The sequence below is a fragment of the Cebidichthys violaceus genome, unplaced genomic scaffold, assembly GCF_023349555.1.
Source record: "Cebidichthys violaceus isolate CVI_PGR_0920_01 unplaced genomic scaffold, fCebVio1.0.p SCAF_25, whole genome shotgun sequence".
In the NCBI taxonomy this organism is placed as follows: domain Eukaryota; kingdom Metazoa; phylum Chordata; class Actinopteri; order Perciformes; family Stichaeidae; genus Cebidichthys; species Cebidichthys violaceus.
The window spans coordinates 4,417,904-4,441,536 of record NW_027176428.1 but is presented as its reverse complement, the minus strand read 5'-3'; the positions used below and the strand labels follow the sequence as shown (position 1 = coordinate 4,441,536).

Genomic DNA, 23,633 nt, shown 5'->3' with positions numbered 1-23,633 from the left:
GACCGCAAAAATGTAAGATTCTATATCCAAGCTTAAAATGTCTCAAAAAACAAGGAAATATAACATCTACAGCAATTCAACGTCGGACAGATAAAGTAACCTCTTATGTGTTTGTTGTTCACTTTTTACATCTGTGGCTGTTACACAGATTATCTCGGAATCTCACGATGTTCGCGGGTGGTGCCCGCGAGCGCTCCGCTTCTGAAACGCTCCCGGTGGAATCAAATATGTACCTTACCTATGTGTGTGTAAAGAATACTGATATGAAAAACAACCAGTAGTCAATGTACAAGCTGCCAATTGAATGGTGATTTAAGCTTCTCTATTGGGTTCATATATTTGTAAATGTGACTTATGTAGTGTCTGTGCCTCACCAGCCACGAACCTCACCGCACGTCATTGCTTCATGCACACACACACACACACACACACACACACACACACACACACACACACACACACACACCAAAGTAAAAACAAGGCCTGAATATGAAGATTATTAGTAATAGTGTTAGTCAATTGTAAAGTAAAAGTACTTCTAAAAATGTCCTTAAATAAAAATAAAAAGTAGGCAGTTAACTGCAGGCCAGCTCTGTGTAACATTTATTTTTTTAAAAGGTGGAAAAACTGTAACAACTCTGTGATGAGATCCCTCCGCCTAATTGACTCTCAGAGTGAGCCGCTGCACCTGCCTCCACGCTGCTTCTCCCTCCGCCTCCGCTGGCCGCATCATCTCCTCCCGCAGAGCCGAGTGTAGCAGCAGCAGCGTCTCTCCCCTCCTGCTCCAAGCTTTATGTCTGTGACGGCTGCTCAACGCCGGCGGGGATATTTTACCGATGCGCCTCAGCTAATGTGACAATTTTCATACAACCGCTTTAAACACCAGCTGAAGCAATGGGAGCCTTTGGAGTGATGATAAGGATTTTACAATACGTGGGACTTTATATTCAACTTAACGCAGCTCTCAACGTCGGACAAGGCGAGGTGGATAATCGCATCTCTGGAAATGGCAAGTTGTTTTATGTCTGTTTGTTGGTGGTTGATAGGAAGAAGAAGCTGTACAATATTAATTATTGAAGAGGTTTGACTGGGTGGGGTTCAGAGAACATTGGTTGTTATTTTAAAGTTGATCCCTGTTGTTATGAAGATAGATAGACTATTATTGCAGTCTTGCTGTTGTATGTGATTATCTTGATACGGTAATGGTTGGGAGTAAATAAAACGTATGCATATCCCGCTTTTATCATATTGTATGTGTCCGCGTGAAAGTGGAATATAAGCGAGTGCAAGTTGCGGAAGCTTTTTTTAAATTTAAGTGATTAGGAAAGATCACTTTTTCTAACTTATCAAGAGCAGGCCACAAGCCACATTCAACCCCTACATTCAAACCTATTTTGTTGAAAAAAACAAACAGGTAGGTCTACATCATATCGGGCTTTATATAATCCTTTGTTCAAGAGGCTGTTTCAGCATCAGTTAAAACTAAATGCCTTCAAGGTTTTGTTTTGTTTAATTATTTCTGCAGAAAATCCTTTATGAAAAATGATTTCTGTCTATCTGTGATAATCCAGGAAAATGTACAGTAAAATGAGTATGTTGTCTATGGCCATTGAACAGTTCCATTTATGCATTTTATAAATTTAATAATTAACACTCAACTCAGCCACATCAGGGATTTGAACCCTCAACCTCCCTGGCGCAGACATTCTGCTCCGACCTGAACCCCCCATAATCAGTAGGACCCAATAACAGCAACGATAAATGCTTTTCATTTATGTCTCGCAGTAGCAACAGAAGGTAGAGACCGGCAGCCAGGAAACCTGAGAAAAGAGCAAGGATGATGTTCATAAACCCCTTTAAAAAGCAGATTGTTAATATTGTGATTACATGGTATCTGCCTGAGACCGCTAGGCTACAGGCATCTAGATATACTATATCTCCTATTGCTACTATTTTACCTCTGGGCACTGTATGTAAAATAATACATCATTAGGTATTGCGTGTAAGTAAAATAGTGTGTTTGACAGTTAAAACAAATACTAGTTCAAGTCAGTTGTTTGAGAGCAAACATCTACTATAAACCTAAACCAGAGCAACAGTTCAGTGTGACTATGTGTCCAATTTAACACAGTGATCAGATTAATCAGATTCATTTATGATAACAAACATTAAGCCCAGGTTTGGCTGAAGGTTTTGGCTGATGGACACAAAGGTGCAGGCCAAGGTGAACCATAAGAAGCAAAACAAAAAAGCCAAGGGTATGTGCCTTCAGTGTTCTTGAGATAAATTACAGCTCCTGAAGGCACCCAAAGGAGAGAGGGGATCTGTGCTTTTTATGGAGGTGGGGAGGCTTGGGATGCCCTGTTACTGCATTGTAGCGCCTTTACCATGTTTAATATTCAGAGTTCGGTGCCTCTTGTTCTAACAAAAATAATTTATTATTGTTCAATACTCCTCAAGGGTTGGTACTTGACCGCATACATTTGACTTCTTGTGACTCTGATTTGTTTGTGATGATCTATATTGGTGGCTGATCTATCATGTCAAATGCCTTTTATTATTTTTAGTGTTATTCACCGCTGATGACTGACTAAAATAGTTTGTGAAACCTGCTGTAAGATAGTGTTGTCTTTTAATTAAGGAAAGGGGGACCAGCTAAAATAAAGATGAGCAGTAAAACTATCTTGACGAAATGGATGTGTGTACAGTGGTAATAACAGGAGGATTTAGACCCAATTACACAGTAATGCCAACCTCAAATTTCTATTTAGTGTGTAATTGTGTTTTATGGACTTTCTTGAAACCACTTGTTTTGAGCATATATTTTTGCCGGACTGATTCCACAGTTGTATGCTGTAGGAGATGGCATTCTTAAATATGTTTTTATTCGGTAAGATAGCATCCAGTCAGCTGCTAAAACAACTTTATTACTAACCTAAGTGTTTTATTTTCAGCCAGTACTCATTTTTTTTGTAGAATACATTTTCTTCTTTTAAGCATCATCACGTTTCTCCACCATCTCCAGACATAGATTTACTGTTGTCTAATTAAATTGTGTGATAACCACTTCATCACAGTGTCAACAGTCGTCCCTTGAGCCCTCTCTGCTTAGCAAGTAAGCTTTAGCTCGATCGTCATAAATGAATGCAGTGTGCAGCGGTTCCAAATGGATTGAATGTCTTGGACAGGTTGGAAAATCAATTAGTAGCATTTCTCCCCAAGGAGTTAACTAAAATTGGCTATAATCATTGTGTTCTCTTTCCCACTCCATGTCTCAGACTGGCCGTAAAGAAGTAAATGCCTCTGGGTGTGGACTCTTTTAACAAGGGTGAAAGCTCTTGTGTTCAAGTTTTTAAAAGTTGATACAGAAATACAAATAAAAGCCTTCCTTTTTCACACTAGGAGCAGCAGCAGAAGAGACAGTTTTTGTGGTTAAGTAATCCTCAGGAGATTGTCTATTTTTTGTTTCTTTCAATCGGGCTCTTTGATAAATTGCCCCAGTAGAGAGGGGCTGAGCCGTCATGTAGAGCAGAGAGACTGGATGCACTGTTCTGGAGAGTGCTTGTTAGATTCAGCCCTGACTTATTTGTTCCAGATAAGTGCATCTGGCTGGGGCCCGGTCAACCCCAGCACCCCAGTTTCTACTAAAGCTGAAGTGTAGATTAAATCACCTGCAAAGCAAAATAATATGTTTTTTGTGAAGTCAAGCGACCAAGTCTCGTGGATCACTGCCTTCACCGCATTGTGGGCCACATTGTGTCAAAGTGTCAGCGACTCACCTGCCATACGCTCCCAGGGTTGTGTCTCACCAGTGAAGATGGAGGAGTGAGCAGTGTTTGTGTGAGTTTTTGTTCATGTAGACGCCGTTCAACCCGAAGTGACGATGATGCCACACGCGGTTTCATCATCAATTCTGAACTCCTTCATTTTGTCTGCAAGATAGTGTTAGTGCTGTATGGCAGCGTTCATCCTGTTATCCATCGTGAGCGTACTACTTTCACAGTGTGGGGGCGTGTACCAATTCATTAGGCTTCCAAAGTGTCTGGGATTCTCTGCCAGTCCTCTGCTTGGTGTCCTCCTAATGAGGATGGCCAGCCCCGGCAGTTTGCATTGGCTTTCAATTTAATGGAGCTCCGACTGTGCGCGGGGGGCAACAGATTGTACAGTCATGCTGTCACAGCGGAGGACGCTGGCGGAGGCTCGGTAGGAGACAGCAGGAGAGTGACAGGATGGTTGAAACAATGCTCACCTCGAGGTGGCAGGAGTACATTTTAACATGTTACAACTTGAAGGGGCCCCTGCTTCCTCTGGTGACGGAGTAAACCCTGGTGATGTAATAATATTTGTCATGACCCACAGTTAAACATTTTTGTCTGGGCCACTTTTTTGAAATCATTAAAAAAAAATACATTTTACATAGACAGAAATTGGGATTTTAAAATTGCAGTAAAAACACTCATACATATAGTATTTTCCATTTTTGGCTTAACGCAGAAAAGTGGGGTCAGTCCTATAAATGTGAAAAGCTTTTTGCAGCTGCTGCTCGTGCCAATCTTTCGCCCACTAAGAACCGAATACTCTGCTGGTCTTGGATACTAAAATCTGACTAAAGTCAAAGGCCAAAGCCTGTCTGAAGGCCATACAGTAGGGAGCGAATTTACAAAAAGATTGTGCTGATTTTGCGGCAGTAAATACCTGTACAATAAATTGTGTATTTCTCAAAACATCCGCAAAGGGAGAAATGCACCCCTAACTGCGCTGCCAAGCAAATAGCATCAGGTGCACCTGTGCTATTTTTAAAAAAAATATTTTATACACTATATTCATCAAGGAAGGGGACATTTTTCTCTGCATTTCACCCATCCCTGTATATAGGGAGCAGTGGGCTGCCCATGACAGGCACCCAGGGAGCAGTTAGGGGTTCAGTGTCTTGCTCAGGGACACGTACCAGCCAAGGTTCGAACCGCCGACCTTGCAGTTACCAGACGACCCTCTTAACCTAGTGAGTCACGGTCGCCCAATTTGTACATATCTAAATGTGTTTAATATGCATACATTTATTCGAAGCATTGACTTGAAGCTCATATATACTTTACCATATGGATAATTGCAATCGGACACTAAAAGTGGGCAAATTGCACTCAGCTGCAAAACATTATGGCCATGTTTGTGTGGTAATATCATTAGCACAATATCTCTTGTGAAACAGGCCTTGAGACAGGGCAGATAGTGGTTGCAAACAATGCGCAATTCATGGAGCTGTCAGTGGCCGCAATACGATCTTGTTCATATATTAGTGGGGATGTGACCCCCGTCCCTACGAGCAATTACAAACTAGCTAATAACAGCAGGACCAGCTCTTTAAATCTACCAGAGAGAAGTTAGCAGTGAGCCTGAGAGATTTAGTTTTGTGTGGACCCTTCTCAGCTCTGGTTAAGATGGTCAGCTCTGCTCAGTGAAATGTGCAGCGATAGTAAATTATTTTTTTTAATTGAGAGAATATACTGTACAGGAAATTAGTGACGAGGTCCTGGTTGTATGAGCTCACTTAGACTCACTTTAATTGAAAGTTAAGATTTCATTTCGTTACATTACTTCAACCAAGGTGAAACTGCTTTAATTCCGCTTCATTTAACAGCAGAGTGCTGTAATCAGCATGGTCACTGCTGTACTCAACTGTCGCGTCGCGTGAAAACATATACACCATCGCTTAAAGGTTATCAAAGGCAACATACTCAAGCAGAACATAATGTTGTCAGAAATGGCCTCCGAGTCTTGTGTCCCATGGGCTATAAAAAATTCACTCTGGAGTAACGGCGGCAACAGGCAGACAGCTGCTGACTTGATTACCGGCTCCATTCTTATTTCATTGTTTTACCTTCCACCTTGAATGAAGGCTGAAGGTCTCGCGGCAAGCGATTATTTCCCCAAGGAGACTCCTGTCTGTTTGCACCGCCGCTGATTGTGAAGCAAATACAGCATTATTGACTTTTACGCAAATTCCCAGGCTGCTTATTTTTGTTTCTCAGTGTTATTATGTTTTTTTTCCACATTTGGTTATCAGTGCAGCCTACAACTACTGCAGGCTACTTCTAACGGCTGTATAGAAATGTCTTTTCACAGTGAGGGTGATAGTAGTATTCACAACTGCAGGTATAACGTTTGATTTATCTTTGACTATAAGTGGTAGATTAATAAGAATACAATAACTTAATAACTGCCAAACAATATATTTGTATTGGTCTTGTGTTAAAACTATAGCTTCTAAACAGCACAAAGTGCTGTAACCCTTCAAGGCTTTTCCCATAGTCACTACTCAAACATAATGTCTTCCTCTAGCTGATTATCTGCAGGCAGGATTAAAGCTTTTTAAGATCAAGATGAATTTCTGCAGCTGTTCTCTTTATTACAGGAGCTTCTTGTTATTTCATCCACCGTTCCCTTAGGGCTCCCCTGATTATTAAAACCATTCATCAAGTTAGTGAAATACCTCTTCCCAGAGGGATTCTATTTACGGGCTATTTACATTCACCTTGGTGATGTTAAGCTGGATTTGTATGTCTTGGTATTTACTGTGACTGATTTCTTCTCAATTAATCATTTCTGCTCTTCGGTGCCCTACGGATGTGACTCAAATGGAAGCATTGAGTTAATGACCTTGATTTTACTTGCTGTCCCCGTAAGGTGGCAACTTTTTTAAGGTGAAAAATGTTTGCACTTAACCTAGAGAAGGATTTTCTACAATTCTTCCAGCTACCAAATGTCTCTTTTTGTCCTATTCTTACGTCCTAAAACTTTGACATAACTGTTTGGTACAGTATGTGCCGACATTCCGACATATCCTGATTTCATGCATGGTGATACAGCTATCTTACATACAATTTATTTACCATAATGCTCATTCTTTGTTAGAGGAGCATTTGATAAAACACTAGCATTTTTAACTAGTGGAATGCTGTCGTTAGCTCGCTATCTACAACCCCGCCCAGGCTTATGTCCTGTCCTGTTGTCTCATCATATGAGTACATTTTTCCCAGTGGAATCAATGCAGACAAACTAAACTTACTGTATGGCAGCAGTTGTGTTTTATGTCAACAAACTGATGGACGGTGCAATCCTCTTGAGCCCTAGCCCTATTTTTAGGCCTCTGCTCAAAATTTGCATACTTATACTAATATGAGTATATTTCTGCAACTACAAGGTCTATTTTAATACGTTTAGTGTTATAATAAAGGGAACACTTGTGAGATTTGTTCAGATGTTTAAATATCAGTATATATATTGCTGGTTAAGAGTAAATGAAGATGGCACACAGCACAAATTAATCATTTTCAGATTTGCCTAAAAACAAAAGCACTTTCAGGATGATTATTTCTTAGGAATGATGTAGCTGCAGGTTTAAACCTCTCCCAGATCATAGCACAATATGTGAACAGTCTCTCTGCAAATTCTGACTTTGATAAAGTGAAGCACAACAAAATTAGAGAGGTTTTAGTACAGACATTTCAGACGAGGTCTCCAAAATGTGCACATTTACACATTTTGCAAAATGTGTGCCATTTTAATTTTCTCATATACCAAACTATAAATTTCAATTGTATATATCACTAATGGTGTTCAATACATCCAAATAGAGCAGTTTTGGCTTTATTTGAAAGCCAGAAACTCTGTGAGCCCTCTCTCAGTCTCTGTGTTCATTCAATTTTGTTTTAGATTCCACCTCTTCCAGCCCTTCCCCCTCCGTATCTCAGCCCCCCCTTTGCACGATTTTAGTCATTGGCACCTCCTTCAACGCATTAGAGCCAATTTGATTGATTTTTGGTAATAACTTTAGTTAGTTCTTGTGTTGTGTTTGGAGTCCTTACAAGCGGCTTACATGACTTTGTAGGCCAGGCTCTGCAGTTTAACCAGGTATGCAACATCATTATATTCGTTACTGATGAGTGCACTGTACGCTAAACTTTCTCCGCAACCCCCCCACAGCCCCCAAAAATGGGGGCGCTCGGGCTTAAGAGGACCATCCCCCACTGGAGTACAAGGAGGATTTGGAATTTGAACAGATGATTACAAATCAAATATATATGTTTTGTTTTACCAGGTTTAATGGTCGTTCGAATTTTTAATAAGTGATAGCGTAGCCAAATCTTGATACATCTTATTCCTCTGTGCTATAGAGCTCCATTGTTGTACAAAAACTTTTAAAACATGTCAACGGGCCACATTGATGCTGTGGGTGGCATTTCATTACCATGACACAGGTATCCTTTATTTTATTCCCAAATATACCTTGCTGGTGCTGTATGTACTCAAATAGCATACTAACTCCACAACAAATGCTAAATGACTAAAATGAACTAAAAACTACAGTGCCCAGCTGATTTATGAAATTATTAAGCTTGTTTTAAAGAATGGAACTTCTGCATATAGTTGTGATTGGTTAGTTAAGATTTCAGTAGTAATGATTGGACTTGAAAGTGATGAGAGATGGACGAACACACTGTTGGTTTTGGCCTTTTCATGTAATATGTTGAAAATAAGCACACATCATTGAATAACATAAGCCTTGTCCTTAAATAATTTGGCGGACAAAAACCAAAAATTGCAGGGTTGGTGCAGTCTTAAACTGCGAGCTTCTGTCTCTGGCTCACAAACAAGCACACATACACACACACATGGACCTGCAAAGATACGGGTGTCACACTTGCTTCTCGTCCATGCTAATTAGCCCTCTGTAATTTAGTCATCCTCAAACAGCTCAAGCTCACTCCAAAGCAGGAAGGGAGAGAGAGAGAGAGAGAGAGAGAGAGAGAGAGAGAGAGAGAGAGAGAGAGAGAGAGAGAGAGAGAGAGAAAGAGAGAGAGAGAGAGGATCGATGGATTGACCTCACACTGGCTCTTAGGCTGGATTTATCCTTCTCATTTTGCCTTGCACCTGAAGTGAGAAATATTCAAGAGTGGTCTCTTTGGGGCTAGAGCAGTGTACATGCATTTCTTTATATATTTATGTCCTCCACCACATTGCTTTTCTTTCATTATTTTCTTTTTAATGAGTCTTTGTTGGATAGCATGCAGAAGCCTCTGTGTTCTCGTGGCCTCACTTCTATATTGCTTTCTGAGCAATATAGAAGTAAAGTTAAAAATGCATGTACTGTACTTGCATCTTCAAACAGGGGACCCCTGCTTCTACTAGAGGGCAGTTCTGACGCTACTGCCTTTATCTATAGAAAAAGCCAAGCAAAGCAAACTCTTTCTGTGGCATCATAAATGAGACAACCCAGTATGCTTGAGTTGTTCCTGAAAGTCAATATTCACATCAGAAGTATGATCTCACACTTGTCTCTGCCAGGCCGGGGAGAATGTACCATTGGCGTCAGCTTTTCTGTTGATTTAGCATTCTACCAAGGTTATGTGATTGATTTCTGGTGACGCTAATGCGATTAAAGGCAGGAAACTTTTGGATGTCTGCAGAGCAGGCTTGTCAAGGCCTGACGTCGCCACAGCACTCACCGGAAGACAGTCTGTTTGTCAACAAGTCGTGTTTCACAGGCAAGTTGAAGAGGGCGTCTGCATAGCAAACTAAAAGGCAATTTGACAACTGTCAGATCGATAATGCCGAGAGGAGGAGGAGGAGGAGGAAGAAGGACAAGGGAGGCAAGATGGTGAGGCATTCGTTTGGGCACAGCATGATTTAGTGGCGCTAATGATTAGGGATGTATTTATAGAACTCAAGGAGCGTATCTGTCATGACTAGGAATGCTCCAATCAGCAGATTAGGGTAGAGCAACCGTTCTGTGTTATTGTCTTATCAAAATTCTCTTGAATCCAAGCAAACAGCTTCTCAAATGAATGAATCTCAAATGAATCTCTGTTTTTGTCACAGTCTCTCTGTCCCTCTTCTCCTGCCACATTCTCTATTCCTCAGGCCCCTTAGTTTCCATTTTGCATCCATCCACCAGATGCACTGGCACTTTTCCTTCTTTACTTATCACCTGACTGGCCCACCCCTCTACACAAATGTTACTTCTTTCCTCATCAGCCCTGCAGTTACCTGACCTCCCCCTCGCCTTCTCTCCAAACTGTTTCTACTTCCACCCATCAGCCCTGCAGTACATATACCAGCCCCTTTTCTCATTCAGTTGCCATATTGTGGTAATATGGGATAGAAGGGCAGAGAGATGTTGTGAGACCCTTAAAGCTGCCACTTAACACCATGCTGTTTTGTGTATGTCTTTTTATGTATTTGTCTCTCTGGACCCAGAGTCTGAAATAAAGTCTATCTATCTATCTATCATGCTTTAGGGGGAAATAAATATGACAGGGGAAATTTCAGGTTCAGTTAAAAATAAGTTAATTCTCACGTTTTAGTGCAACTTGTCACAGTTCACAACCACATGTCAAATTTATCTCAGAAGTGCAATATCTTATTTTGTCCAATCAAAAAATCCCAAATCCCCAAATATTTGATTTGCAATCAATAATTTAAATCAGGAAAATCATGAAATGCTCAGATAATGTTTGAGTCTCTCTTCTCCATCTGGTAAAGGAGTTCATACCTTTGATCCCTGGAATTGCTCTGATATCGTGTGTATTTTGTCAATTATTTTCCTCACAGAGATAGAAGTACATAGGTTCTATATATGTGTGTGTGTGTGTGTGTGTGTGTGTGTGTGTGTGTGTGTGAGTGAGTGTGTGTGAGAGAGAGAGAGAGAGAGAGAGAGAGAGAGAGAGAGAGAGAGAGAGAGAGAGAGAGAGAGAGATGTTGCAAAATGATGATTGGAAAGGCTCGTTTCTGCCTCACATCCATTCCTTTCTTTCATGTAGAGGGACACGCTATGCGTAATGGCTTGCATAAAACATGCAACAGAAACACACAGTAGCACCATTATACAGTATGTGACATGCTTTTCAAATCCGCACAGCTCCATTTACACACATACACTGTATGCTGACTACAAGCCACAGGGCACCACACACAGTGAGACACACACACAGGGTAAGTCTCCCAGGATGCTGAACACCTGCCAGAGCCAGTGGGCAAGGCTCCAGGAGATGTAGTGAGCTACTCTGAGAGTTGGAAGCATCTCTTTATACCACACACCAGAGAGCCAACAGACACAGATTGCCCACTCAGCGAGAGGGCCATAGAGAGGAGGAAAAAGTGTGGAGGGAAACTGAATTAAAGGAGGAAGGAAGGTAAGAGTACAGAATAGGATTGAGTGGTAGAAGGAACCTCTAATAGGTAGAATGTAAGAATGAAAGGGCAATAGAAAAGGGAGAGAGAATAGTAGCAGTGTCCACAACAAGAGGGGGAGATTTGTGGGAGATGTTACTGAGCTGGAGAGAGAGAGAGAGAGAGAGAGAGAGAGAAAGAGAGAGCGAGCGAGAGAGAGAGAAAGCTAAGAAATGATTTAAACAAGAAAGAAAGAGGTGGAAAATTGAGAAAAATCTTGCGTTTGCAAAATTGGGGTCTTATTGGTTGGCGGGGGAAATGGGAAGGAATTACCTTGCTGCTATAAGCCTGTCCGACTGCTTTGGACTCCCGAGTGTATTTTAGGACTCCCTGTGCAGCTATCTCTTTGACTTGACTTTGACTTCATACATTGTGGTTTCAAATGACTTTGGCGACTCAGTTAGCGTCATTAATTCTTCACCAGTTCTCCTTTATACTCTACTTTGGTTGTACGTTGTAGACATGTATTGTTTCTTACATTCAAACGGGTATTAAGGGTTGATTTTGGGAGAATCATTTTACAAACAATGACATAGATAGTGTGAAATCTCAATCAAATATATAAATATAATAAAGACAAATGGTGTAACAAAAATGTAGAATCAAAGACAAGTGCCGTAATCTTAGTCATTGTTAAACTGTAATGAATGTACAGTTTTAACAGTGGCAGATTTTTCACTCCTGACAATTGGCATTAGCAGATTTCGTCAGCTGGAGCTGGCTAGCTATGTAGGCTAACTTTAGCTTTATTAGTTGGTTCATTTTTGAGGGATAATATTTTAAAAGGGGGTTTTAAAAAGGATATGTACATGATATAGTGCTAAAAGTTTGAGGATAAACATTCCCAAACCCAGAGAACATAATTACTAAGATAGCATCCGATATAGTAGTAGGGTCTCATGCAAATGGCAGTAGCATGAGACCCTTTGGAGGACTTGGTCAAAAGCTTGGCAGCAGCATTTTGAACCACTTGTAGGCAATTTAGGGAAGTCTTGCTAAGGCAGGTAAAAAAAGAATAATATAATCCATTAACTTTGCTCAATTAAGATTAAGAATTGACAAATAAGATAAGATAAGAATTATTTTTCTGATTTCTTTCCATCATTCTTTTTCTGCTCACTTGTTTTTGTGTCTTTTACTGTGTGTCCCACAAAGAGCTTTGTGTTTGTAGGAACGCAGCCTGTTCGAAGTGACAGATGCTGCTGTCTGTGCTCTGCCGCTAGCTATTGATACTGTATCTTCAGGTCCAAAAAAAAGTGCCAGCGCCTGCATAGAATTCTAAGAAAACTCAGATGATTGAAATGCCACCCTCTGTTGTTTTTTTCATACTTTATGCACAGTGAGGTTCTCTGCTATTCCAGGCTTCAGCTCTGGCACCATATGTTCAAAACACATTATTACAAGGCATTGTGATAAGTTTTGTCATACCCTCTGTGCTCTTCATCGGGCATCTAAGAGACACGGTGACAGTCTTGAATAATAAGATGTATAGAGGAAGAAAAAAAATGAAAGAAATAATAGAAAAGAATATATTTGAATACAATGTTTTACTCAAACAGCAGCTCTTCAAACACTCTTACAAAATGCTTTTTCAAACATAAAGTTAATGCTGTTGTAGAAACCATAAAAAAATGTAATGTTTCAAAGCACAAAGGCATTAAATCTGCATTTTACCCTTTGCTCTCTTCAGGCTGTTTTTTTTCATTATCATTCTTTGTCCTATCAGAGTGAAATAAATGTGTGGTAATTGATTGATTAAGATTCACCAAGTATTGATTCAGCCTTACTAAAAAAAAAATTAAATTCAAGAAATCATTTTCTGCTTAAGAATTTGAACATACGGTGTATCTGTTTCTATAATAACTGCTATGTGATCCTTCCTTATTTTAAAGGTCACATTACAGTTTAATTTCTGCTTATTTTAACTTCCTTATAATCATCAAAGCTTTACCTCAGATGCTATTTCTGAATCTCTTGGACATGTTCAAGAGATTCATAATGATTCTCTTGAAAGTGAATCATTATGCCGGCTGTGATTACAGTCTACAATGGCATCGAAGGAACAGTTAGCGCTACAGGAAATTGTCCCAGAAAATATTTCCCACTGTGCAGCAGAATCACAAGACGCTTTTCACAGACCAGCTCAGACATTAAAAATCTTATTCAGGAAAACATTTATCTGCTTCAATATCTTGTTATCTATCTTGTTTTTATATTTTCATTTATCATAATATGTGGTGATAGTTTGAAAATTTAAAAAGAAAACAGTCTGTCAAACCTGTAAAATCCCTAGTGTCTATTTGTTTCAGTTATTATTTCACAATACATTAGAAGAATTAGACAAGAAATTCTGGTAAGAAGTTCATTGGTGCATTCAGATAAATAAACTTGATTCAATAAAATAATTATATATTGAATCTTCAGCACTCTACTATGGGTAACATGTAAAAGATGAGGCCAGTCTTTACTGTCACCATCTATATGGGCATATCTGGCACAAAACTAAAAATGGAAAAATTAATAATTGGAAGATTTCTTTAGAATTAACTCAAAATTATTTGATTTGAAACTTGATTGAACTAAATACCTTTTCTGTGTGTTTCATTATCAATCAATCCTTTATTGTGAATGTTCATTTTGTTTCATTAACAATCCAATAAAGCTCGAAGGATACTATTTTAATCTGTTATACTTTTGTAATACTTATCAGCCTAAATTTACATCATCTATTACTGATATATCTGCAATGTGCTAATATATGCCAATACATCTTTCAGCCTTGCCCTACATTCAAATAACTCTTAAAAGTGAATCTTGATTCAAGATTTTTAAATCTTATGGCATGAATTCATTTGGTCAAACTGCTTTTTCCAAAATGAAGAATGAATGTTTTTTGGGTGTTATTCATAATATCGTTTTCACTTTGATCGCAGCATCTTCTTTTGTATTGTTACATACCATAACTTCAGGCTATGTGTTGTATAGCACACTTCTCTGGACCCGCTTGTAGCTGACAGGTCTGTCTGAATCGTGAGCTCTCTGTTCAGCTGCCTCCTGACATGAGCTTCAGAAACCAGCGAGAGTATGTTCTCTGCCCTTGTGTCTGTCAGCGTCTTAATAAGGACTTGTGCTGTAAGATGGAGATGGAACAAGACTGGAGAGGTACACTGAGTTTCATTGAAATGTATTCTTATCTCACCTGTTATTTTTCAATCTCAAGAGAATTTGCATAATAGAGGAGAGCTAGAGAGTTATCATCAAGCTCCTCATAAGTAATGGACCTCCATGTTGCCATGACAAAACGCATGTACAATAGTTTGACACCTTACATAATGAAGACGACATTTCAAGGACTAAAATAAACAGTATGGAAACATTTTGTTTTATGGTCTATAATTTTTCTTTCTGCTGAAGAATGAGTAATTTAATGCTGTTGTGACTTTTAATAGATGACTCTGTACCTTGCCAGGGGTGTAAAGTGCACTGGTTTGTGAGTACTCTGAATATAGCTGAAGCTTTTAGCAGAGCCCAAACTTGGAGAACATTAACTTATATGGTGTGTATGGTGAACAATGTTAAGTGCACTTTACATGTTGCTCTGTCTTCGTACCTCTCCATATGTCATTCCTTTACAAACGGTTCTTTCTAACGCTCCTGTTTCCTTCATATCACTGTGAGTGTGTGTGTGTGTGTGTGTGTGTGTGTGTGTGTGTGTGTGTGTGCGTGTGCGTGCGCGTGCGCGTGCATGTGTGTGTGTGGATCCGGTGTCTCTGCTTTACAGCTCCTCTTCCTGCATTTCCTATCACTTTTCCTCACTATTCCATCCATCGTTCTCAGCTCTTTCTTCTCAACATTCTTGCCTCGGTTCACCTCTGCCCTTGTCCTTCTTTTCTCTCTTTTCCTCTCTTTCCTCTTCCTCTACCCTTCTTGGCCCCAGTACGGCTCCATCCCTCCAGTACGTCTCCTCCTGACAAATAAGGCCACTGCCTGGCCGCAAGCAGTGGTGCATCAAGGGCACGACAATTACAGATACGGCGTCAGACTTCTCTCTTCGCTAACCTGGTCTAGACATGCTCAGTCCCAGGGGCGTTTTTAGGGGGGCTGAAGCCCCCCTAAAATGTTCTTCAGCTCCCCCAAATAATTTGGCTTTATTGGCTTTAAAAAAACATATGGTGATGTCATTAAATTAAACTATTGTTTCTCACATGGACAAGGTATTTATAACTCTAACATGCTACATATGTGCGTGCGTTCTGGTTTGTATGTTTTCTCTGCTCAGTCCGTGTGCCTCCCTGAAACATCACTATTCTATAGCTGAGAGGTTGAATCCATAGGTAGAACAGACTAGAGATTATTGTCTCATCACACTTCATGCATGAAACTTTTCACTGTTTCACTAAAGAGTTGGTGACGCATTTCAAATCTCCAGTGTGAGTAAATAATGATAATACTATTTAAGCACACCTGAGGCAGATGTAACATTATTAATTAAAAATGCCTTAAAAAACAAAAAATGTATTTAAAAGATGAGGAAAGATAACTAAAGTAACAATAGCTACTTACAAAATAGACCAATAAAGACAAAAAAACTGAAAATAATGCATCAGCCACATAATAGTTACCCTCACAACAAAATAAAATCATTTATTCCTGTAATATTTTTTAAATAGTCTCATTAAAATCAATGCAATCAGTGAGACTAAGAGAGAGGATGTCAGAGACACATGAGTAGGGAGTGTAAATGAGGTGGGTGTGAAAACAAGACTTGATGGGGTGTGATACTGTAAATTTATATTAAATCAATGCACAGCTCCACGGATGGTGTGTGTACATTATACTTTCACTATGCAATATATTAACTATATTATAATTAGAAGGGTTGATACTGTATGAATATTGCCTGCACTTCACTTAACTGAATGATGAGTTTATATATAATTTTTTTGAACTTAAGACTGTATGGGGCTCCAGCGGGGGACTCCATAGTTCTGCTGGGGGATTTCAACGCGCACGTGGGCAATGATGGGGATACCTGGAGAGGCGTGATTGGGAGGAACGGCCTCCCTGATCTTAATCCGAGCAGTCGTTTGTTGTTGGACTTCTGTGCTAGTCATGGATTGTCCCTAACGAACACCATGTTAGAGCATAAGGATGTTCATAAGTGTCCGTGGTACCAGAGCACCCTAGGCCGAAGGTCGATGATCGATTTTGTTATCATATCATCGGATCTGAGGTCATATGTTTTGGACACTTGGGTGAAGAGAGGGGCGGAGCTGTCAACTGATCACCATCTGGTTGTGAGTTGGGTCAGAGGGTGGGGGAAAACTCTGGACAGACCTGGTAAGCCCAAACAAGTAGTGCGGGCAAACTGGGAACGTCTGGAGGAGGCCCCTGTCCGGGAGATCTTCAACTCACACCTCCGGCGGAGCTTTTCTAGCATCCCTGTGGAGGTTGGGGGCATCGAACAGGAATGGACGATGTTCAAAGCTTTTATTGCCAAAGCTACGGTGGTGAGCTGTGGTCTCAGGGTCTTAGGTGCCTCAAGGGGCGGTAACCCTCGAACACCGTGGTGGACACCGGTGGTCAGGGAAGCCGTCCGACTGAAGAAAGAGGCCTTCCAGGATATGTTATCTCGGAGGACTCCTGAGGCAGTTGCAAGGTACCGACAGACCCGAAGGGCTACAGCCGCTGCCGTGAAGGAGGCAAAGCAGCAGGTGTGGGAGGAGTTCGGAGTAGCCATGGAGAAGGACTTTCGGTCAGCACCAAGGTGTTTCTGGAAAACCATCCGGAACCTCAGGAGGGGGAAACGGAGAAACATCTAAACTGTATACAGTAAGGATGGGACTCTGTTGACTTCAACTGAGGGGGTAATCGGGCGCTGGAAGGAGCACTTTGAGGAACTCCTGAATCCGACTAATACGCCCTCTATTGTAGAGGCAGAGCTGGAGGCTGATGGGGGAGCATCATCAATTTCCCTGATGGAAGTCTCTGAGGTAGTCAAACAACTCCACAGTGGCAAAACCCCAGGGATTGATGAGATCCGTCCAGAAATGCTGAAGGCACTGGGTGTGGAGGGACTGTCTTGGATGGCACGTCTCTTCAACATTGTGTAGAGGTCTGGGATGGTGCCTAGGAAGTGGCAGACCGGGGTGGTGGTTCCCCTTTTCAAAAAGGGGGACCAGAGGGTGTGTGCCAATTACCGCGGTATCACACTACTCAGCCTCCCTGGTAAAGTCTACTCCAAGGTGCTGGAAAGGAGGGTTTGGCCGATAGTCGAACCTCGGATTGAAGAGGAACAATGCAGATTTCGTCCTGGTCGTGGAACAACGGACCAGCTCTTCACTCTCATAAGGATCCTGGAGGGGGCTTGGGAATACGCCCATCCGGTCTACATGTGTTTTGTGGACCTGGAGAAGGCGTATGACCGGGTCCCCCGGGAGATACTGTGGGAGGTGCTGCGAGAGTATGGGGTGAGGGGGCCACTTCTGGGGGCCATCCAATCCCTGTACGCCCAAAGCGAGAGCTGTGTCCGGGTCCTCGGCAGTAAGTCGGACTCGTTTTCGGTGAGGGTTGGCCTCCGCCAGGGCTGCGCTTTGTCACCAATCCTGTTTGTGGTATTCATGGACAGGATATCGAGGCATAGTCGTGGGGAGGAGTGTTTACAGTTCGGTGGGCTAAGGATTGCATTGCTGTTGTTTGCAGATGATGTGGTCCTGATGTCTTCATCGGGCTGTGACCTCCAGCACTCACTGGATCGGTTTGCAGCAGAGTGTGAAGCGGTTGGGATGAGGATCAGCACCTCTAAATCTGAGGCCATGGTTCTCAGCAGGAAACCGGTGGATTGCCCACTCCGGGTAGGGAATGAGTCCTTACCCCAAGTGAAGGAGTGCAAGTACCTCGGGGTCTTGTTCGCGAGTGAGGGAACAATGGAACGTGAGATTGGCCGGAGAATCGGAGCAGCTGGGGCGGTATTGCAGTCGCTCTACCGCACCGTTGTGATGAAAAGAGAGCTGAGCCACAAGGCAAAGCTCTCTATCTACCGGGCAATCTTTGTTCCTACCCTCACCTATGGTCATGTGGACTGGGCCATGACCGAAAGAATTAGATCGCGGGTACAAGTGGCCGAAATGGGTTTCCTCAGAAGGGTGGCTGGCATCTCCCTTAGAGATAGGGTGAGAAGTTCAGTCATCCGTGAGGGACTCGGAGTAGAGTCGCTGCTCCTTTGCGTGGAAAGGAGTCAGTTGAGGTGGTTCGGCATCTGGTAAGGATGCCACCTGGGCTCCTCCCTAGGGAGGTGTTCCAGGCATGACCAGCTGGGAGGAGACCCCGAGGGAGGCCCAGGAGCAGGTGGAGGGACTATATCTCCAAACTGGCCTGGGAGCGCCTCGGGATCCCCCAGTCAGAGCTGGCTGATGTGGCCCGGGAAAGGGAAGTTTGGGGTCCCCTGCTGGAGCTGTTGCCCCCGCGACCCGATCCCGGATAAGTGGTTGAAGATGAGATGAGGTGAGATGAGAACTTAAGACTTCATTTTTATTGTCTGTTTTCAATATCTTTGGATTTTGTTAATATGCCAGCTTTATATATGGTAAATGTATAGTTTTCACTCATGTCAATTTGATCTGAGCACCTAAAATCCTTTGCTTTTGTGATCAATTAACATCTCAAACACCGAACATATGTGGTGATGACTTGTGTGGGGTATAAAAAGTTTCTAAAGAAGATCCCTCCGAGCTGTTTCTTTAATTTAGTTGTAGTTTCATCCATTAACCTCCTGGTTCATGCTTTGATTCATTCTTACTCTTTGTTTTGGGGTTAGTGGGGTTAACTATGATTTTTTTTAATTTGTTTTAAGAAAGCGTAATGTCTTTCAAGAGTTGCATTTAGGTCAGTCTCCATTTTGCGTCTTCATCCAGACAAGAAGGATCATAAAGTGTCCTCCCACACACATACTGCATTCTGAGTCAGATATGTGATGGAAAATGTAGTCTTACTTTGAATTATTGACCATTACCAGAAGCCAAAGAGAGAATGATGTTCTCTGTGTAGGTGGTATTATATTATGTGTGCGTGGGATTGAAGTGTTATGACACATCCAAATTACTATATCGGTACAATGTTCAGCTCAGCTTGGGCTGCTGAACCATTGAAAGAAGGATTATATTATTAAAACACATTAATAGCATATTATCACAGTCTTGACGCTTGAGCATGCAACTACAGTTTCTGCCGAAAGACTAAGAGAGTGAAACATGCAGAACACTGTAGATCATTGCACTGTAGATTAAGCAACGCTTTCATCTAACAATTAGCACTGCTTTGTTGAGTCGATACCTTCTCTTTGAATTTCTCGTTGCTATATTTACTTGGCTACCAACACCTTGTACCCGTGTGTTACAATTTCTTCCCTTACTGAAGTGTGATGCAGCAACGTCGCCAGTGAAAAGTTGTCACTGAGCTCCCTGAGAAAAAGAAATCTTGAGGATTTGTCCTTCTGTCATTTCGAGGATGTCTTAAGCCCATCATTTTCCCTAAACCTTTGTCCTTTTTTTATACTCTTGCAGCTCTCTTTACAGAGGTGCCGCATGACATCACGACGCAGAGCGGTGAGGATGTAGAGATGGCTTGTTCCTTCCGTGGGGCGGGCTCTCCCTCCTACTCGCTGGAGATCCAGTGGTGGTACATCAAGGACCACAGAGACTGGCAAGAGAAGCCTGCTCAGATCGCTAATAATGTAAGATGCAAAGAAAGCATTTTGTTTGATATGTGCAGTGATTCTCGGGTGAATACTTGTACCGCAGTGGGTAAAAGAGTTTCTATTTTAAAAGCAAATCCTTATATTTGTGATAAGCATCCAAATATGATTGAAAACTGGTGTGATGGGATCGTTAGCAAATTTACAATAAAGAGGTAACTGCTCATATACAATGAACACAAATTTGAACCCCCTGAATGTGGACAATTCAATTGTATGAAAAAAAGAGGTAACAATATTTTAGATAATGAATTATGATAAATAATATGCCATTTATGATCCATTCATTCATCATACAGTATTATGGATGATGCCGATGAAGGGGTACATAGGCTAGCCAAATAGGGCTGTAGGCATACAACAGACAAAAAAAAGGTTGGGACTAAATGTATTAGTGTAGACTACGGTAAGACGACTGAGTGCATAAGGCACTTACATGACACCACTGTATATTATACATCATAAAGACGGCAAGACATCCAGTGATACATGTACAAATCACAAGAAAAACATCAATAACATTGTCTGTATATCTTAAGTATATAATTTCAGGTAGTGTGTAGAGATATACATATACACTAAGTAGAGGAAGAAGAGCAAGAAATTCAACAAGCCCAACAATTATCCTAAAAAACAGCTTCCTCTTCTCCCAGGCTTTCTGCAAGTAATTGTCTAATGTTTTATATGCGAATGGGCAACCCATTCTTTGTGTGTTGCCTATGGTTTGAAATAATCAATTTCAGTTTTTATCTTACAAAACAACATGTGGGGTTTCCAGTAAAAAAGGACAATAGAAAACAAAATGGAACTAATTTCCCTTTATCTTTGAGATGCATATGGCTAGTGCTTGAAAGCAGAAAACATAATCTGTGACAGCTATTTTCTCATACATGAGGGCTTTTATTTTAGTCAGCGACCCAAGGTTAAACATTTCTTTTTATATCTGTTCAGTAGAGTCACAAAGTCAATTTTCTGTATCACTATTTCAGTTTTTGCAATTCAATTTATTTGGACAGAACTGCTCGGACTGAACCTAAAGCTCACTATATATCAGGCAGGGGGAAATGCAATGTTAGCCACGGCAGAAACCCTCTGGCATGGAAACCAAGGGATAATTGCTGATTAGCATTTGCCAGCACTGGGGGAACAGGTTGACTCTCTCCCATCATGGGGGAACTCAGGCTCCCCTGTTGTGCCTCTAGACACTATAATTGGCACTGAGAAAGAAATAGATTTTCAAAATATCTGTCTGCTCCATGCATAATTCATACCTATGCCCAAAAGAATACCTCTGTGCCTCCGCATACACATTCACACACACTCTCCTGCTCAGAGGCTTACGTGCTTAGGGTTGTAGAGTGTGTGCTCATGCACACACACATTTAAACATGCACATATAAGCATGCTTACCCACGCACAAGCACATACATCAAGCTTAACCACTAGAGAGAAAATGGTAACTACAAGGGGAAAAAAACGCTGAAAACATCAGACATGTTTGTCCACTGCAATGTTTTGCTTTTGTGAGATGTTTTTAGAAATGTGCATCTGTTGCTAATGCATCATCCATATTTCTGTGCAGGTTGCACCCCTGGAGGAAACTTCCAAAGACGCCACCAAAATTAGTGTGAGTTTGATCCTGCGTCAACTGTCAACAAGCACAAACAAGGAAGACAATATCAAAGAAAACTAGCAGATATTTGTTTTCATTATAATGAAGATGAAAGACATCCAAGCTTTTGCTAGATCTATTTCTATTATCCATTTTACCCATATCCATAATTAAGAAGTTTAGAATGATATAGACATGTTACTGTATGTTTACCATACAGCTTCAAATAAGAATACATAATGTTTTTTCCCCATCAGGTGGTAAAAGTAGCCGGCAGCAACATCTCCCACAAGCTCCGTCTCTCCAGCGTCAAGCCGTCAGACGAGGGCACGTATGAGTGTCGTGTCATTGACTTCAGCGGCACCGTGGCGCAGCAACACCGTGTTCGCGCTTATCTCCAGGTGGAGCCTGAGAGGAGTCGGGGGCCGGATGACTTCAAGCTGCAGGAGCCAAGGCAGCGGTCACAGGGGAACCACCCTCACGCCCGCCACCAGACAGAGGGCAGAGAACTGAAGAGGAGATCAGCTAGCAGCACCACTGACTGTAATGAGAGCTGTGTGCTTTAGAGTCGGCAGTCTGTGTCTGCATGTCCATGACTTATCTCTAAAGAGGGACTGTCATCAACATACACGTCGCCACAGAGTCGAGGTGTCGGACGTAACTGGACGCTTTGTGTTTCACGGTGTGTTTGTCTATCTCTAATATTGCTGTTTGGATGCCAATGCTGTTGAATGCCAATGAAGTGCACAATTTTGTTGACTGCACATGTGATTGTTTTTTTTTTTGTTTTGCTTTGTTTTGTTGTCTCTGTGCTTTCTTCCTATTGTATTAGGTTGATGTTAATGTGACAGTTAGGCTGTAATCACAGATAACTTTTCTTTTGTTATTTTTTGTCTGAGCAGGACTCTTTCAATGGCAAAAACTTCTCCTCACAAAGTTAAAGTACAGGCAGTGGAGAGTCAGAATTATCATTGAAATCATAAATACTAAATAAACCATTTCCTTTGCAATGTGCCAGTTTTACTGTCTTTTACCAAAACATGTGCAGCTGCAGTATAAGCTGCAGTATTTTAATGCTTTCTAAGGAATTCAGAATAAATTAAGCTTTTTTCATTCACCTGAGAACTTTTCAAATTGCATTTTATTTATGTAATATTGGTTTTAACACTATAACACTACAACATTTGTCACATGAAAAATGTATGCCTTCATCACATCAAGATAATATAAAATCTTCTAAAAATCTAAATTCATGTTTGGCACTGTAGACTTATGCTGTTATCATTAAGTTTACTCTGTGCATCTTAACCAAATGACTCAAGAAACACAATTACTACATTAATCACTACAAACTTTTGTCATCATTTCAACCACAGTATATCTTTTTGTCACCTGAATCACATTCTCCTCTTGACTGTGTTTGTTCTAAGTGCTGCTGTTTGGTATCTGTTCTGTTCAATACATCCATTTGAAATGACTTGGGTCTTTTTTTCGTTATTCTGGTATTCAGTGTTGTATTTTATTACTATTGGCGGCACAAACTAATGGGTTTGTAGATTCTTCATTTGAACTGTGAGGTAAAGTTACACTTTATTTATTTTAACCTAATATATGTTACGGATTGGAGGAAGACATTTTCTGCGTACCTTTCAAACATAATTCGTTTTTTTTTGTAAAAGGATAGGTTATTCAGTTTTGTGTATCCTGTTCAAAATGATCTTAACAGTTGAATGGCTGTGTTGCAGCCAGTTACTCCAACACAAAAACAATGCTTTATACAGAAGCGCTCCAGCCTCGTTTTTAATACTTGCAACTACTGTTTGTGCCCAGAAGAGAGCAGCACTTCCTCTAACTCTAGGTAAATGAATCCCACACGAGCATGCAGACACACTTGTATTGATGGTAGAAATATATATTTTACCAAAAGTTGTTTTGTTTCAGGCCACAAGAACCAGCAGTACAAAGTGTACAGAGTAGCACTGCAGTTTTCCATGATCAAGACGCATTACCTAAAGACATCCACAGGCTTTTTAAATGATG

At 41.1% G+C, this 23,633-nt stretch overlaps 1 protein-coding gene across 1 annotated transcript; it reads left to right on the top strand.

The window, feature by feature from the left end:
* Positions 1 to 761: 761 nt before the first annotated feature.
* On the top strand, positions 762 to 23,070 carry LOC137879510 (V-set and transmembrane domain-containing protein 2-like protein). Its single transcript, XM_068720273.1, has 4 exons — positions 762 to 1,009; positions 19,791 to 19,960; positions 21,564 to 21,608; positions 21,851 to 23,070. The coding sequence occupies exons 1-4, from the start codon at positions 895 to 897 to the stop codon at positions 22,157 to 22,159; spliced, it is 639 nt and encodes a 212-aa protein (XP_068576374.1). The 5' UTR covers positions 762 to 894; the 3' UTR covers positions 22,160 to 23,070.
* Positions 23,071 to 23,633: the final 563 nt, after the last annotated feature.